The sequence below is a fragment of the Xenopus laevis genome, chromosome 7L (genome assembly GCF_017654675.1).
Source record: "Xenopus laevis strain J_2021 chromosome 7L, Xenopus_laevis_v10.1, whole genome shotgun sequence".
Classification (NCBI taxonomy): domain Eukaryota; kingdom Metazoa; phylum Chordata; class Amphibia; order Anura; family Pipidae; genus Xenopus; species Xenopus laevis.
This window is the reverse complement of record NC_054383.1, coordinates 86,711,290-86,727,965: the sequence shown is the minus strand read 5'-3', so window position 1 is coordinate 86,727,965 and position 16,676 is coordinate 86,711,290. Positions and strand designations below refer to the sequence as shown.

Here is a 16,676-nt window from a genome sequence, read left to right as displayed (position 1 = left end):
ATAATTTCTGGGAATCACCATTAGATGGCAGCAGAGGTCTTTAATTTATTTTTAAATAAAAATTAAAGACAGAGAACTGTATAAAAGAAGGATGCCCTGCCCAAGGCGAGCTGTCTTGATGGGAGGGCGTGGCTGAAGCAACATCACCTGGCTGGTGAGTGGAGACCTACATCGGTAGATAGGAAAAGTTACCACAGGAAAGATCAAAGTGAGCGAGCATTAGGTGCATGAGATAGTCAGGATATTTAGTAAGAGCAGTTGTAGCCCCATCAAGGAGGAAAGTGGAGTTAGTCTCCTACAGGCACTCGTAAGTAAGGGAATCACTGGTAGTCTAGGACCAGGTAGGAAGGACACCGGGGCTTTAGGCCAGGACTTGGATGGAAAAAGGGTCCAAACCAGGAAGAGTGGAGGGGTATCACCCTGAAGGTATCGGGTCACTATTGGAGAGTGGGGGGATATAGGTGGAATATATACTGGTTAGTTGGAATCCAAAATCCTAAGGAAGGTGTTCCTATCAAGAAACTGGTTTGTTGGAATATATGTAACTGAATGTGTCTGAAGAAGTATTTACTGGAGTGTGTAAAGTGTGCCTGACTGATATAAAAAGCCTCTGTGTGCCTGTAAATAAATATCTTCTGTTCAACTTTTCCATCGAGTTCAGTGTGGTGAGTAACGGTTGGGTTTACTTCCCCTTTAAAATCTGGAAGCCCCTCCCACAAGATGCCCTATTTGTTTTTCTTCAATTTTATATATGTTTTATATAAGTTGAATTTGGTTACGGCAAAACTGTGTAGTTTATTTTCCTGGTGGAATTTCCCTGAGGTATAATTCCTCAGTGAACAGTACAGGATTACCACGCTTGCACACCCTGGCTCTCCAGAACAAGACGACCCGGTGCATGGTGAAGGAGGCCTCGGCAACCTCAATTGTAGCAACAAAGAAGAATTTCACTGGCACACAAAGGTTCTTTCAAGCAGGTACTAGCCCTTGCTGAGTTTATTTTGCAGAAGTGCAACGTTTCGGGGTAAACTTGGGATGCTTGATAAAGGGGATTACCCCGAAACGTTGCACTTCTGCAAAATAAACTCAGCAAGGGCTAGTACCTGCTTGAAAGAACCTTTGTGTGCCAGTGAAATTCTTCTTTGTTGCTATAATTCCTCAGTGCCCACCAAACGGAGGCACTGCTCTGCTCTAAAAAGCATTTTTACCAGAATTAAGCATTCAGCATCAAACTCCTTCCTCCCCCAACAACTGTGTAGAATATGAGCGACAAGAAGAAAATTCTAATCGTATTCGATTCATACAATTCAAATTTTTCTCCGGAAAAAAAACTGGAATGTCAAGAAAGCTATTAACATGTCCAAATGGCTCAACGGATCTCTGTGATTGACTTGTAAATGAACTCGACAGGTTTTAGTTGGTGAATATTCGAAACAGGATGGTTTCCATAAAATCTCACATTCAAATTTACATACGAATAGGGGGATTTAAAATTAAAATTTTGACACTCCAAAATTCGAATTTACTATTCGACCCTTCGAAAATCTGCCCCTTAAAGGAACAGTAACGTCAAAAGATAAAAGTGTTTAAAAGTAATGAAAATATAATGCAGTGTTGCCCTGCACTGGTAAAACTGCTGTGTTTGCTTAAGAAACACTACTATTGTTTATATAAATATGCTGCTGTGTAGCAATGGGGCAGCCATTCAAAGGAGAAAAGGCTCAGGTTACACAGCAGATAGCAGATAAACTCTGTCTGTCTAATGGGGTTATCTGTTATCCATTAGTTAACCTGTGCCATATAGCTGTTTTTCAATTTCCGCCATTGCTCCACAGCAGCTTGTTTATATGAACTATAGTAGTGTTTCTGAAGCAAACAGATCAGTTTTACCAGTGCAGGGCAAAACTACATGATATTTTCATTACTTTAAAACACTTACATTTTTTGGTGTTACTGTTCCTTTAATGTTTTCTTTATATTTTTTGTTTAGTCTGATGTGCCCTTAGGGCCTATTTTCATGAATTAATTCTCTATTAGATTATCCTATTGTGAAGGACTTACTTGCGTCATAGTCTTACCTCAATTCCAAGATTTCCTTTCCCATCAGAAACCAGTGTATAGGTTACCTCTTCTACTTTGAAAGTGATGGCTACAGACAAATATGAATTATCAGTGTTTTCGTGCCAAAGTATCAAAGTATAGTCACAAAAACCTGTAGAAGATGATACAATTTATTTTAATGTGCTTTAATAAAAAAAAAATATTTTCTGTTTTGAAGTGCCTTCCCAAAGATTTGATATCATGCAGGAGAGCAATTATAGAAAAGCCTTACACGTTCTTGGTTCCCCTCATACATGGCAGAAGATGCTGCTTCCTATGTGTCAACATATTGCCTTTCATTTGATCTTGACATTACTTTAAGGCTAATATCATGCCTAGAGTTTGAATACTAAGCCACATGAATGGCATCCGCCTGTTACTGTGCTCAGAGCAAATTTCAGCCAGGAAATGCTTTTCTGCATCTTCTGGCCAAAATCCATCATGTGCACAGTGACAAATGGATACCATTTAGTATTGGTGTTTTCTTCCTCCTGGTGTGTATAATATATAATATACAGGTAAATGATCTGTTACCCAGAAAACTTGTATATACACGAAGGCCATCTCCGACAGACTCCATTTTAATCAAATAATTCACTTTTTTTTTAATTATTTCAATTTTCTCTGTAATAATAAAACAGTACTTCATCCTTTTTGTAAGCAAAACAATCCTATTGGCTTTAATCAATGATTTAATTGTTTTTTAGTTGACTATGGTCTGGTTATACAAATTACAGAAAGACCCTTTATCTGGAAAGCCCCAGGTCCCGAGCAGTATGAATAATAGGCTGCATACCTGTAATATTATGATAAATTAAAATATATATGAAATCAGCTGCACAATAAATAAGATGTGTTGCCCACCCAAACAGAATAACTAAAGCTACCAGGCATAGTATCTATGTATTGCATCATGTTAATAGTATAAACAGCCATAGTTTCAAATCGCACATATATATATATATATATATATATATATATATATATATATATATATATATATATATAGTGAATAAATTACCCCCTCTTGTAAAATATAAGGATATTATAAGTTACCGAGGAGTTTCATGACCATATAAAAACACGAGGCCGAAGGCCGAGTGTTTTTATATAGGTCATGGAACTCCGAGGTACATTATAATATCCTCATATTTTGCAACTGGGGGTACTTTATTTATTATAATACACAAGTTTCCGTGAGTCATGTGACAGAAATGACATCAGAACTCACCATTTATAACTGATGACATCAGAACTCACCGTACAATTTTGTAGAGCCACGGTTTGCAACAAAAACCAACTCTTCATGAAATGTTATAGGCATTCTATTTATCTTAGCCAACATTTACATTAATATTTACAGTGTGGCTATGTATACATTAAAATGAAATTTTATTTGGTTAAATGGGATGCTGAAAATTGAAATGTGTTTAAACAGCTTTTTTCTTCAATATATAAAATAGATTCAGTCAGTGATTAAGGACCTGCTCTATAAGTGTACAGATTGATCAGCTCAAACAAATCAGTAACTGACAAATTGCTATGGTACGTAAATATTTTATTCAGAGTTAATGTGAACAAGGCACCACAGCCTTATAAAATACACCATCTATACTTAGAGGCCTATTTATTAAAGGTCCAATTTTATTGGTTTAGAGGTTTTTGTAACCATGATGAAATTCTATTTCTCTAAATCCACGAATAACATTACAAGATATTAAAACATCTGTCCTTAAACAGCAATCTCAATAGTGAACTTTTTATTCAAAAGTATTCTCATTGGTGAATATTTTTGCACCTGTAAATAGGCCTTTGGTCATCAAAACCATTTGTTAGAAAGCTATGGGGCACAGGGGAACAGTTGGAGAGTATTTATCCAGTTTAATCCATCAATAAAATGTTGGTGTGTATACTTTTATTTGTAGCCCAACATATGGTTGAGAAAATAACTCCTTTAACCTGGCGTGAGGCACTGAGCCCTGCAAGACCCCTGACATGTAAGCTTTGTGACTGAGCACAGTGCTGCACAATATGTTGGCGCCATATCGTCAACATATTGCAGGTAGCCATATCATGTGTTTACATATAGATTGAAAATGTAAAGCTTGCAATTTCATTTACTTTTGGATTCGTCAGACACAGAATCCTAGCTATGAAAGAGGCTCATAATAACAATAACTTAATTATAAAATAGTAAATCCAATATATAAAATCTAAGCTGTATAAAACAGGAAACCATTAGTTATATTATATATTAGTTACCTGGGACTCTTCCATGAAGAAGATTTCCAAAATATGCTTCAGATTTAGAGGGGTCGCTGGTTAGATTTTCTTCATTAATATTTTGGATGACTACATGTTTTAATTTTCCATAACGCTTCCAACTTTCTTTGCCTGTGTGGAAGGAACCATCAAAATTTTGATGTAAAATCCGGGAAAACATTACTTAAAATCAGGGAAATGCACCCGTTGAAATGCATTATAAATTGGTGGGACCACAAATAAAAAATTTAAAATGGGGAAAAACTTAAAATTAGGGGACTTAAAGGAGAAGGAAAGCTACACAGGCATTTTATTGCCAATAGATGAGCTGCAATAGTGCAAGCTAAAATGCTATATTTAATCTGTAGAATGTTTTACCATACCTGAGTAAAAAGCTCTAGAAAGTCTCTGTTTGTTTAGGATAGGAGCTGCAGTATTAAAATGGTGTGACATCACTTCCTGCCTGAGTCTCTCCCTGCTCTGGGCTCAGATTACAGCAGAGAAGGGAGAGGAGCAAACTGAGCATGCTCTTGCCCAGGGCAATGAGGTTTAAGCTGAAGGCAGGAAGTCTGATACAGAAGCCCATGTGTACACAATAGAAGGAAAGAAATGCAGTGTTTCTTTTGACATGGGACTCAAAGCAGAGGTTTACTGGTATATTTAGATGGACCTTTCTGATAAGGCTTGCTTAGTTTTAACCTTTCCTTCTCCTTTAAAATAGAGGTTTCAATGTATTAAAGTGTGGCAGGAAGTAGTCATAACACTAAAGGCCAATAACAGAAATATGCAAATGAAATAATAGATACATGGGCCTTAGCCTAGCAACAGCAGCATAAGGAAATGTAGGGATTTAAAGCCATATGATGTATTAAATCCTATGGGTCCCTACAGATAGATAGACAAATAGGCACTACAGTTATTTTGTGACACCATATAAATGCATTAAAATACACTTTTTAAGCAGGTCTTAAGCAGGTGCATTCTATGGAAAGAAGCACTTGAATGGAATCCTAGTGATTCTACATGATCTGTAGTGTTGCCACCCCACCCCTTAAAAGGAGAACCAAACCCTTGCTAATAAAAAACCCTACCCTACATAGACACCCCCTGCTCCCCCCCCCAGCCTAGGTGGCACCTTTGGTAAATGCTCCTACATCTTTACTTACCCCTTGGTGTAGATGGGGGGTCGGGGTTTTTATTAGCAAGGGTTTGGTTCTCCTTTAGAACTGAACACATATGGAATCCACAGCCTGCACGGCTAAATAGTGATTCATTTACATGCATGCTGAGACTGAACTGACTTATGTGCAGCCATGCATCATGCATCTAAATGAATTGCTAATTAGCCATGCAGCCTGTGGATCCCATATGTGTTCGGTTTTAATGGGGTGAGGAGGCAACCCTAATGCATGTCTACATGACAATACTTTCAACAATGGCAAAAGTATCACCAGCTTTTCTAAATATGGATATGTTCTGGGCACTGTATTATGGGCAATAACATGGTAATTTGCACCAATATATCGTGCTTTGGAATGCTTTTGTAAATGAGCACTATAAAGTTTTACTTACCTTCTGTTAAACAAGATTTATTCCTGTGTGAAAAAAATACAATAAGCAATATCTGATTACTTAATAGTAATATGTAATGTTCTGTAATTTATAACTATGAATATACTGTTTGATCTATAAACTCACATATATAACTATGCAGCATACCAACATCTAATAATAACTAATTGAAGTTTATCATTTCATGATAATCTTGGATATTATGCTTGTTGAAGAAATCATCCAAATCACTTTTAAATGCATTAATAGAATCTGCCATTCCAACATCACCAGGCAGGGAATTCTACAACCTCACTGCCCTCACCATGAAGAACCATATGAAGTATAAGCACACAATATATTGCTTATAAAAGAGAAAAGTTTCTGCAGTTTCTGGCCACCACATGGCTAGTTTTGAACTTTTCCTTACCACTATACCAACTGTCACACACACCCCACTGATTCCCTTCTAAGTAGAAAACAGGAATATTTTTATTTTGGAACTTTAGGGTGGTGGCAGACGAGGCTACTGGGGGAGATTAGTTGGGCAGAGACAAATCGCCTCTTCTTTGGGAGACTAATCCCCCCTAAATGAACGCTTTGTTTTCCGAAGTCACCCGAAGTTGCCTCACAAAGAAACTTCTGGCGACTTCAGAAAGCCGAAGCGATCCAAGTGCCATCCTGTCGCCGACTAATTTACTCCATTAGCATCTGATGGAGTGAATCCCCATACAAGAATGCTAAATTCAATACAGTAAATGGATGATAATTAATAGTGGCATATATATATATATATATATATATATATATATATATATATATATATATATATATATATATATATATATATATATATATATATATATATCTATATACTGTAGTAGATTTCCACACATTCTACATGTTTTTCTGCACTGGAAATTCCTTTTTGAATACAAAGTTAGGTTTAGCAAAATAACTGAGAATAGCAGTTATAGGAAAAGTATACAATACTGACCTTTTTTGCATGTTTTCAGCCATTGTCACCTTTAAGACAGATGAAAAATGTATGGTCCTGCCTACAGTAAATGCTGCTGGGTGTCTGATGAGATGTTGATGCAATAACAATCCTGAAGAATCAAATTCTGGTCTATTTGCTCTGTAAAACATGCAGCTGGGTTACTGAACAGCAGTTAAAGGAAATTGCATGAAATTTATAATGTACCACATTGCAAAATATATTTCTTGGAGTCACAGAAACAAGCACATTTGCATATCAGCTAGATGTTCATGTTTTTTGCACTGCACATCTAAAAAGTTATCCTGACACAGACACTTCCTGGAATATCACCCCAAGGACCCAGTATCCTAGGTATGATGCTTTAAAAAAACAACAATTAAATAAAAGTTGCCATAAACATAATTTCATATGCAAAATAAATTACCAACAACAATTCTGCTTACCAAAAACTGAATTACAGATGCAAGAAAATTTACCAATAAGAATATCTGCAACTATAGTGATGTGCAGGTCGAGAAAAATCCAACTACATCTGACCCGCAGCCCACTCAACCTGAACCCGTCCGCACCCGCCTCCTCTCCTCTATATATAGACCTGTGCCGACCCTCCCCTTGATGACATCACAAAAGGGGTGGGGTAATAGTATAAAAAAAGAATGCTGGAAGCAGGAAGCCACCATTGTAAGGTAAAGCCACGGGTCCTGCGGGTGTCGGCTAGCCCACACATGCCTACTGCACTTTGTCAGTCATCTTGCTGTTATCTTATGGAGAGTTTTCATTTTGGCTGCATTTTACTATACTGTACTCAAACATAGGGATAAGGCCATAATTGTTTAGTGCAACAAGAAATGTGCATAAAGGAGAATTCAACCCTGTAGAAAAAAAACCTGTACCACACTCCCTCCAGCCTAACTGCCCCCCGGGGAAATGCCCCATACTTTGTACTTACCCCTCGTTGCATCGGACTTCACGGCATCCATCTTCCGGGTCTTCGGTAAGTTGACTGGGAGATCGTTGTGACGGCGCATGCGCAGTTGGAGCAGTTTGCTGGTTTGGACAACTGCGTATGCGCCAAATTGGACAGAAATTGTTGAAGCGCCAGAAGAAGACCCGGAAATGGCTGCCATGAAGTCCAATGCCAGAATCTGTGACAAGGGGTAAGTATAAAGTATGGGGCATTTCCCAGGGGGGCAGTTAGGCTGGGGGAGGAGGGGGATACGTGGGGTGGGGGGATACAGGTTTTTTTTCTACACGGTTGAATTCTCCATTAAAGGAGACATAAACCTTCAATAGCAGTGTTGCTCCCCCCAAATTTACAGCATATTATCAAGGTGTAGCGCTACAGTAAATTGTGTATGCTATACACCACTATTGAGCTCCACTCCCAATAAATGTGCTCCGGATGAGACCTATAATCTTAGGGAGTAAGCCCTCGCAATGGTGTGGAGGCAGGGTGTAGTGCAACTGTAACTGGATACAGGGTATAATAATTGGGTGGCAGTGGTTCTTATAATTTTAACATGAACTTATTTATTGAACATACACAATCCTCAGTGGAGTATACAATAGAGCATGACAGGATTTAGCATCACATTGAATAGGCAATACTCACAGCACCATTTGGTCAGTATTAGTCCCCACAGGCAAGAGGACGAGCTCAGCAGCAATAAGGTACACCCGGCTTTCAGCCTTTTCCCTAAGTGGAACCTGAGGGGAATCTATCTACCCTGTTCCTATACACTTAGTCCCTACTTCTGGGCTATTAGTACCTGGGATCTTAATCCCTCTTACTATCCTCATCGGAGCCTTGAGCTGCTTAGCTAAATAACCTGTCTGTCTGTCACTCCTATAACCTATAATGGTGAGTAGCCTATCCTGACTAGACCTGACCTGTCTAGGTTCCACAGAGCTGTACCTGCCTGTACAGGTCAGAGCTAGCACAAAATGGACACTGAGAGCATGGCTTCAGAGCCTTTTATATCCTAGCACAGTGCCATCTGCTGGTCACTGCGAGAAACAGCAAGTGGCATAGCTTAGAGCAGGAAGAGCAAACAGTACCCCTCCCAACTGTATTTTAGGACCCAGTTAGGTGTCTATAACACTGAGGGACTGCCTGACAATAATACTAGGGGTGGCTATTTTACACATCCCTACAAAGGGTTCAAACATAACTCTAGCAAATCACCCAGAGATGGATAACAACACTGAACAATAATGGTTTTTCTTGAATTTTCTCCTCCAAGTCAGTCAGAATCATGTCTGCTTTGTTTTCACTTCACTTTATCATTTTGCTGTCATATGAATTTCTTTGAAAGTAGTTAACATTTTTTGCTAGGTCTTAAACCATAAAAAGCACCATATCCCTTCTTCTGAAGTTCAATTACAGAGAAAAATGTGATCTCAGTTTAACAGGTAGATGATTGGCATGGCAGAGATGGTTCTTACTGAATTATTCACTTGCATCTGTTATTATGTGTATGAGACAAGGGGCACACTCACCTTTCAAGACATTCAGTTGAAAAAGCTCTCACAATTTTGAACAGACCACCCTCCCTCTCACATAATCATCATTTACTGTACCCAATCTCTCCCTCAATTGCATTGACATACTTACACATTCCCTTTCAAAATCACATTCACTTATTTCCTTTAATTAAATATTTTTTCTTTAGCACATATTTGTTTTTGCATTCATACTGACACACTTGGGGGCAAATTTATCAAAGGTCCAGTTGAATTTTCAAATGAAAAAAATTCAAATTTCAAGATATTTTTTGTGTACTTCGACTAGGGAATAGTCCAAATTCGATTCAAATTTGAAAAAAATCAAAAATTCGAATATCGAAATTTATCATGTACTATCTCTTTAAAAATTTGACCTCGACCATTCACAATCTAAAACCTGCTGAATTGCTGTTTTAGCCTATAGGCGACCTCCTAGAACCTATGTGGAGTCAATTGGTGGACTTTGAAAAATCTACGTCTTTTTGGGGAGAAACTTTGAATCTAATTTGATCTTATGTGCTATTCCTTCGATTCGTACAATTCGAATGCGGGCGAATACGGACCTAATCGATCGAAAATGGACCTACTTGACCAAAAAAAAACTTTGACTTAATTTCGTTTGTCTTTTTGAATTCGAATTTCGAAGTTCGAAATTCGACCCTTGATAAATATGCCCCTTTGAGACGGTTTAGTCAAAATTTGAAGTGTTTAAGTTTTTACTTTTTGTCCACTTTCTTATGAAAAAAACTCAAAACCTGAAATTGCAATCACTTAAAGGCCTATTTATCAAAAGTCGGATTTCAGTCGGTTTAGAGGTTTTTTGAAACCACGACTAAACTCACAAACACAAGCTAGGAATGTTGTGAGATTTATTAAAAAAATCTGAGTACGAACAGAAAATGATGCTGAACATGAGCTAAAAAATACAAATACTTTGAACCTCTAAAAATGTTAGTTTTTCGTGTGAAACAGGACAGATTCGCTCATCACTAATTTACAGTAATTAGTTAAATAAACGATTCCAAGTGCTACATATCAACATACTATGCATTAGGTCAATATTGGTATGCTTAATGAGGTGGTTCACCTTCAGGTTAACATTTAGTATGTTATAGAATGGCCAATTGTAAGCAACTTTTCAATTGGTCTTCAATTGAAAAGGGGGGTCACTGACCCCTTCTAAAAACAAATCCTTTGTAAAGCTACAAATTTATTGTTATTGCTACTTTTTATTACTCATCTTTCTGTTCTGACCCTCCCCTATTAATATTCCATATTCTCATTCAGATCAATGCATGGTTTCTAGGGTAGTTTGGACCCTAGCAACCCTATTGTTAAAATTACAAACTGGAGAGCTACTGAATAAAAAGCTAACTCAAAAAACACAAATAATAATGTAGCACACTTTTGCTGTGTATTAAGGCGGTGTGTGTGACCAGGCTAAAACTGCTTGTAGTTTGCCCTGGACCGCCAGTGTACCCATGCAACTCCCTGCAACTCCCGGTACCTGGTGTAGATCAATGCAGCAGAATAATCAGCCAGACAAGTTTCTTTGCAGTAAGATAAACCTGTTTATTAACGGAGAATTGTTGCAATGGAGTAGTTCACAGGTACTTAGATATTCCTAGACATAATAGGATATCTTCAAACAGCAATATTCCCTCCAGGGGGTAAAAGGTGCTCCAGGTGAGCTAATATCCAATATATCAAAGTAACAGTAATAAAAGATTTAGGAGACAGTTACCACTCTCACTAGGCACTATCCCTCCGGATGAACACTAAGGCTTGGGTTTCTCAGCCTGGGGTCTTGAGTCTTCGCACCTTATATGATCCTCACCCACTGTAGTCCCTGCTCTAGTGGTTCAATTACCACGGGGTCCTAGCCACATCTGCTCACTAGCTACCCTATGCTGACGCTCACTCCTAGAGTGACTATTACCGTATTCACTATCACTAACTCACACTTAACTAACTTCATCGGCAGACCTGGACCTGTCGTACCTCTCAGTGAGGCAAAGTCCCAGGACAGACCCAGACCACATGGTGCTAAACCCCTTTATATTGACAAACAGTGCCATCTAGTGGACAAGGGATATAGCTGCCTGAGTTAACTAAAGGACCCTTTGGTGTCCAAATACTAACGAACTGCCTGAGTAATTTAACCCAAATCTCGGGGTTCCTACAATAAAAATTGAAAACCAACTGACAATTGTGTCAGAATATCACTCTCTACACCAAAGGAGACACATAGGATAAATGAAAAAATAAAACGCTAATTTTGTAGGCAATTATGAGTAATATATGGTGTTGCTTTTACATGGTGCTAAAAATTAATATTATCTTTAAAAATAGCCCCTTTATTGGAGCTCCTTATAGATGTTCACTGGTCCCTGTCTGTGCTTCTAATGAGGAGTGGGTGTGTCCTAACGGCCCTGCCAGAAGCACAGTAGGAGGGGGGCAGCCAATCACAGCCTTGCAGTCACACAAGCCAAGACATGCTTCAGTTCCCTATCAGGTCCTGCTAGCTGCTGATTGGTTCCTGTCCTACAGTACAGTGTGCTGAGAGCCACCGGATCCCCTGCACAGCCTGGGAATTCAAGGAGCAGGAAGTGGAAGTGGAAGGGAGGAATTATTAGGGTTTTTGCAGAAATATTCAATAAATCAGCCCGAAACACTACTTTTCTAAGCACAATTCTTCTATATCTAAATGAATATAATGCACTGGTACATTCTTATTTTTTACACAAAATGTCTCATTTAAAGTTAACTGAACGGTAAACAACCCTATAAAATGTATATGACTTTGCATACAGATATATAGTCAATAAAGTACCCTCGCTTGTAAATCATAAGGATATTATAAGTTACCGAGGAGTTTCATGACCATATAAAAACACGAGGCCGAAGGCTGTATTATATATCTATATATTCAGATTAACAGATTGCTGATCAGAATCCTGGATTCCTTTTGGCATGTGGATCCTCAATCAATATTTAAATGGATGAATACTTAACCTGATGTTATTTTGTGTTACAGAATATTTTTTAAAGTAGCAGACCTTTCAGCGGAGGCAATGAGAAAAATAAATAATTGGGGCCTCAGATAAATAAATACCAATGAATGTAAAGAGACAAACTAAGAATTAAAAGAAAATTAAATAATAGAGACTTTTGTCAGTAGCATTACCTTCTCTGTCAGGAAGAAATGTCCTCAAGTTTAGCTTTAATCTTGTGGTTTGAATGAGTTTGATCACTTGTTCAGTCTGTTATAGTAGATAAGGAGGACTCCACCCATCAATAACAATTTTTACAATATATTGCATCACATGTTTAGTTTCACTAAGCTATTCAGTTTTAATACTTCTCAGTTTCTAATCATCTAAGATTCAATGAAAAGTCTACACGTTCATTTAGATAAAATACAAGTATGGTATTTATTATCTGGAATAATTGGGACCTGACGTTTTCCAGATTAGAGGTCTGTCATTTGGATAGTGAAACTTTAGTTAAAAATTAGCTAACATGGATTAATGCATCTCCGCTACTATCAAATACAATGTACTAGTTTGTTATAATAGATTTCTAGGGTCCAAATTACACTAGCAACCATGCATTGATTTAAATAAGAGAATGGAATATGAATAAGAGGCCCTGAATAGAATGTTGAATAATAAAAAATAGCAATAACAACACATTTGTAGCCTTTCAGAGCATTACATTTTTTAGATGGGGTCAGTGACCCCCATTTTTTAAGATGGAAAGAGTCAGAAGAAGGCAAATAATTAAAAAAAAAAAAATACATAAGGCCAATTTAAAAATTGCTTAGAATTACCCATTCTATAACATATTTAAAGTTAAACTTGAAGGTGAACCACCTCTTTAGTTCCCCCACATTTGAATATATAGCCTGCAATAATATACATTTGATTGCTCCGAGAGATTAATGCAACTAATTTTAATACATGACAAACAGCGTTGGAGCTTCCATGTAAGGATGTAACTAGAGATGTCGCGAACTGTTCGCCGGCGAACTTGTTCGCGCGAACATCGGGTGTTCGCGCTCGCCGGAAGTTCGCGAACGTCGCGCGACGTTCGCCATTTTGGGTTCGCCATTGTTGGCGCTTTTTTTTGCCCTCTCACCCCAGACCAGCAGGTACATGGCAGCCAATCAGGAAGCTCTCCCCTGGACCACTCCCCTTCCCTATAAAAACCGAAGCCCTGCAGCGTTTTTTCACTCTGCCTGTGTGTGCTGAAGAGATAGTGTAGGGAGAGAGCTGCTGCCTGTTAGTGATTTCAGGGACAGTTGAAAGTTTGCTGGCTAGTAATCGTTTTGATACTGCTCTGTTATTGGAGGGACAGAAGTCTGCAGGGGTTTGAGGGACATTTTAGCTTAGGTAGCTTTGCTGGCTAGTAATCTACCTTCTACTGCAGTGCTCTGTATGTAGCTGCAGTGGGCAGCTGTCCTGCATCTGATCTCATCTGCTGACTGCTGCAATAACAGTAGTCCTTGTAAGGACTGCTTTTATTTATTTTTTTGTTGTTTTACTACTACTACTACTACTACTATAAGAGCCCAGTGCTATTAGTCTAGCAGTGTTGGGGAGTGGGACTGGTGTGCTAATCTGCTGCTCCTAGTAGTTCAGCAGCACCAACTTTAATTTTTTTTTTTAATATTCATTTTTTTTTTATTTTACTTTTTTTTATTTTACTACCGCAGTAGTAGTGTATAAGTTGACCTTTTAGGCATTATTTGCCCTGTAGGCATTATTTGCACACTGTTTTCTTCAACCCGCCATCTAGCTGTGTGACCTTGTTCACATTCTGTCTAAATATCCATAATATTACCGTCTCCAGAAAAAACACCGGAGTGACTTTTTTCAAGCAGCCATAATATATTTTACGTAATCCGTATCCACCGCTGTAGTAGTGTATACGTTGACCTTGTAGGCATTATTTGCACACTGTTTTCTTCAACCCGCCATCTAGCTGTGTGACCTTGTTCACATTCTGTCTAAATATCCATAATATTACAGTCTCCAGAAAAAACACCGGAGTGACTTTTTTCAAGCAGCCATAATATATTTTACGTAATCCGTATCCACCGCTGTAGTAGTGTATACGTTGACCTTGTAGGCATTATTTGCACAGTGTTTTCTTCAACCCGCCATCTAGCTGTGTGACCTTGTTCACATTCTGTCTAAATATCCATAATATTACCGTCTCCAGAAAAAACACCGGAGTGACTTTTTTCAAGCAGCCATAATATATTTTACGTAATCCGTATCCACCGCTGTAGTAGTGTATACGTTGACCTTGTAGGCATTATTTGCACAGTGTTTTCTTCAACCCGCCATCTAGCTGTGTGACCTTGTTCACATTCTGTCTAAATATCCATAATATTACCGTCTCCAGAAAAAACACCGGAGTGACTTTTTTCAAGCAGCCATAATATATTTTACGTAATCCGTATCCACCGCTGTAGTAGTGTATACGTTGACCTTGTAGGCATTATTTGCACAGTGTTTTCTTCAACCCGCCATCTAGCTGTGTGACCTTGTTCACATTCTGTCTAAATATCCATAATATTACCGTCTCCAGAAAAAACACCGGAGTGACTTTTTTCAAGCAGCCATAATATATTTTACGTAATCCGTATCCACCGCTGTAGTAGTGTATACGTTGACCTTGTAGGCATTATTTGCACAGTGTTTTCTTCAACCCGCCATCTAGCTGTGTGACCTTGTTCACATTCTGTCTAAATATCCATAATATTACCGTCTCCAGAAAAAACACCGGAGTGACTTTTTTCAAGCAGCCATAATATATTTTACGTAATCCGTATCCACCGCTGTAGTAGTGTATACGTTGACCTTGTAGGCATTATTTGCACACTGTTTTCTTCAACCCGCCATCTAGCTGTGTGACCTTGTTCACATTCTGTCTAAATATCCATAATATTACCGTCTCCAGAAAAAACACCGGAGTGACTTTTTTCAAGCAGCCATAATATATTTTACGTAATCCGTATCCACCGCTGTAGTAGTGTATACGTTGACCTTGTAGGCATTATTTGCACACTGTTTTCTTCAACCCGCCATCTAGCTGTGTGACCTTGTTCACATTCTGTCTAAATATCCATAATATTACCGTCTCCAGAAAAAACACCGGAGTGACTTTTTTCAAGCAGCCATAATATATTTTACGTAATCCGTATCCACCGCTGTAGTAGAGTATACGTTGACCTTGTAGGCATTATTTGCACAGTGTTTTCTTCAACCCGCCATCTAGCTGTGTGACCTTGTTCACATTCTGTCTAAATATCCATAATATTACCGTCTCCAGAAAAAACACCGGAGTGACTTTTTTCAAGCAGCCATAATATATTTTACGTAATCCGTATCCACCGCTGTAGTAGTGTATACGTTGACCTTGTAGGCATTATTTGCACACTGTTTTCTTCAACCCGCCATCTAGCTGTGTGACCTTGTTCACATTCTGTCTAAATATCCATAATATTACCGTCTCCAGAAAAAACACCGGAGTGACTTTTTTCAAGCAGCCATAATATATTTTACGTAATCCGTATCCACCGCTGTAGTAGTGTATACGTTGACCTTGTAGGCATTATTTGCACACTGTTTTCTTCAACCTGCCATCTAGCTGTGTGACCTTGTTCACATTCTGTCTAAATATCCATAATATTACCGTCTCCAGAAAAAACACCGGAGTGACTTTTTTCAAGCAGCCATAATATATTTTACGTAATCCGTATCCACCGCTGTAGTAGTGTATACGTTGACCTTGTAGGCATTATTTGCACACTGTTTTCTTCAACCCGCCATCTAGCTGTGTGTATTATCGTTTCCAGAAAAACCAACTGAGTTTTTGTTGTTGTTGTTGTTTTTTAAAAAATAATGCCAGGCAAAGGCAGGCCGCCACGCAGAGGCCGTGCTAGGGGCCGTGCTGCTATGCAATCCTGTGGCCCTAGCAAATTGCCCAGTTTTAAAAAGCCAATGACCCTGAACTCCCAAAATGCTGAAGAGGTAGTTGACTGGCTTACACAGCACACCCCATCCTCTACCGTTTCTAACTTTACCACAACATCCTCCTCATCCTCCACTGCTATGGCCACCCCACGTAACACTTCCTCCACCACCGGTGCCCCTTCTTCACTGGGGTCAGAGGAGTTATTTTCCCATGAGTTTCTTGAACTGAGTAATGCGCAACCATTATTGCCAGAAGAAGATGAAGGAGATGA

At 38.6% G+C, this 16,676-nt stretch overlaps 1 protein-coding gene across 3 annotated transcripts in view; it reads right to left on the bottom strand.

Moving 5' to 3' along the window:
• Nucleotides 1-16,676, bottom strand: part of LOC108696496 — a 40,830-nt gene that overhangs the window by 11,250 nt on the left and 12,904 nt on the right. The window contains exons 1-5 of one of the 3 annotated variants that reach the window (XM_041569298.1): nucleotides 12,606-12,670; nucleotides 6,911-7,051; nucleotides 5,935-5,957; nucleotides 4,363-4,494; nucleotides 2,079-2,212 (exon numbers count right to left, since the gene is read on the bottom strand). In XM_041569298.1, coding sequence (XP_041425232.1) covers nucleotides 2,079-2,212; nucleotides 4,363-4,494; nucleotides 5,935-5,957; nucleotides 6,911-6,933 — 312 coding nt within the window. In that variant the 5' untranslated portion in view covers nucleotides 6,934-7,051; nucleotides 12,606-12,670. Of the gene's footprint in view, nucleotides 1-2,078; nucleotides 2,213-4,362; nucleotides 4,495-5,934; nucleotides 5,958-6,909; nucleotides 7,052-12,605; nucleotides 12,671-16,676 lie in introns of those variants that run through there. The other 2 variants (XM_018225929.2, XM_041569297.1) reach the window with 2 other exon arrangements.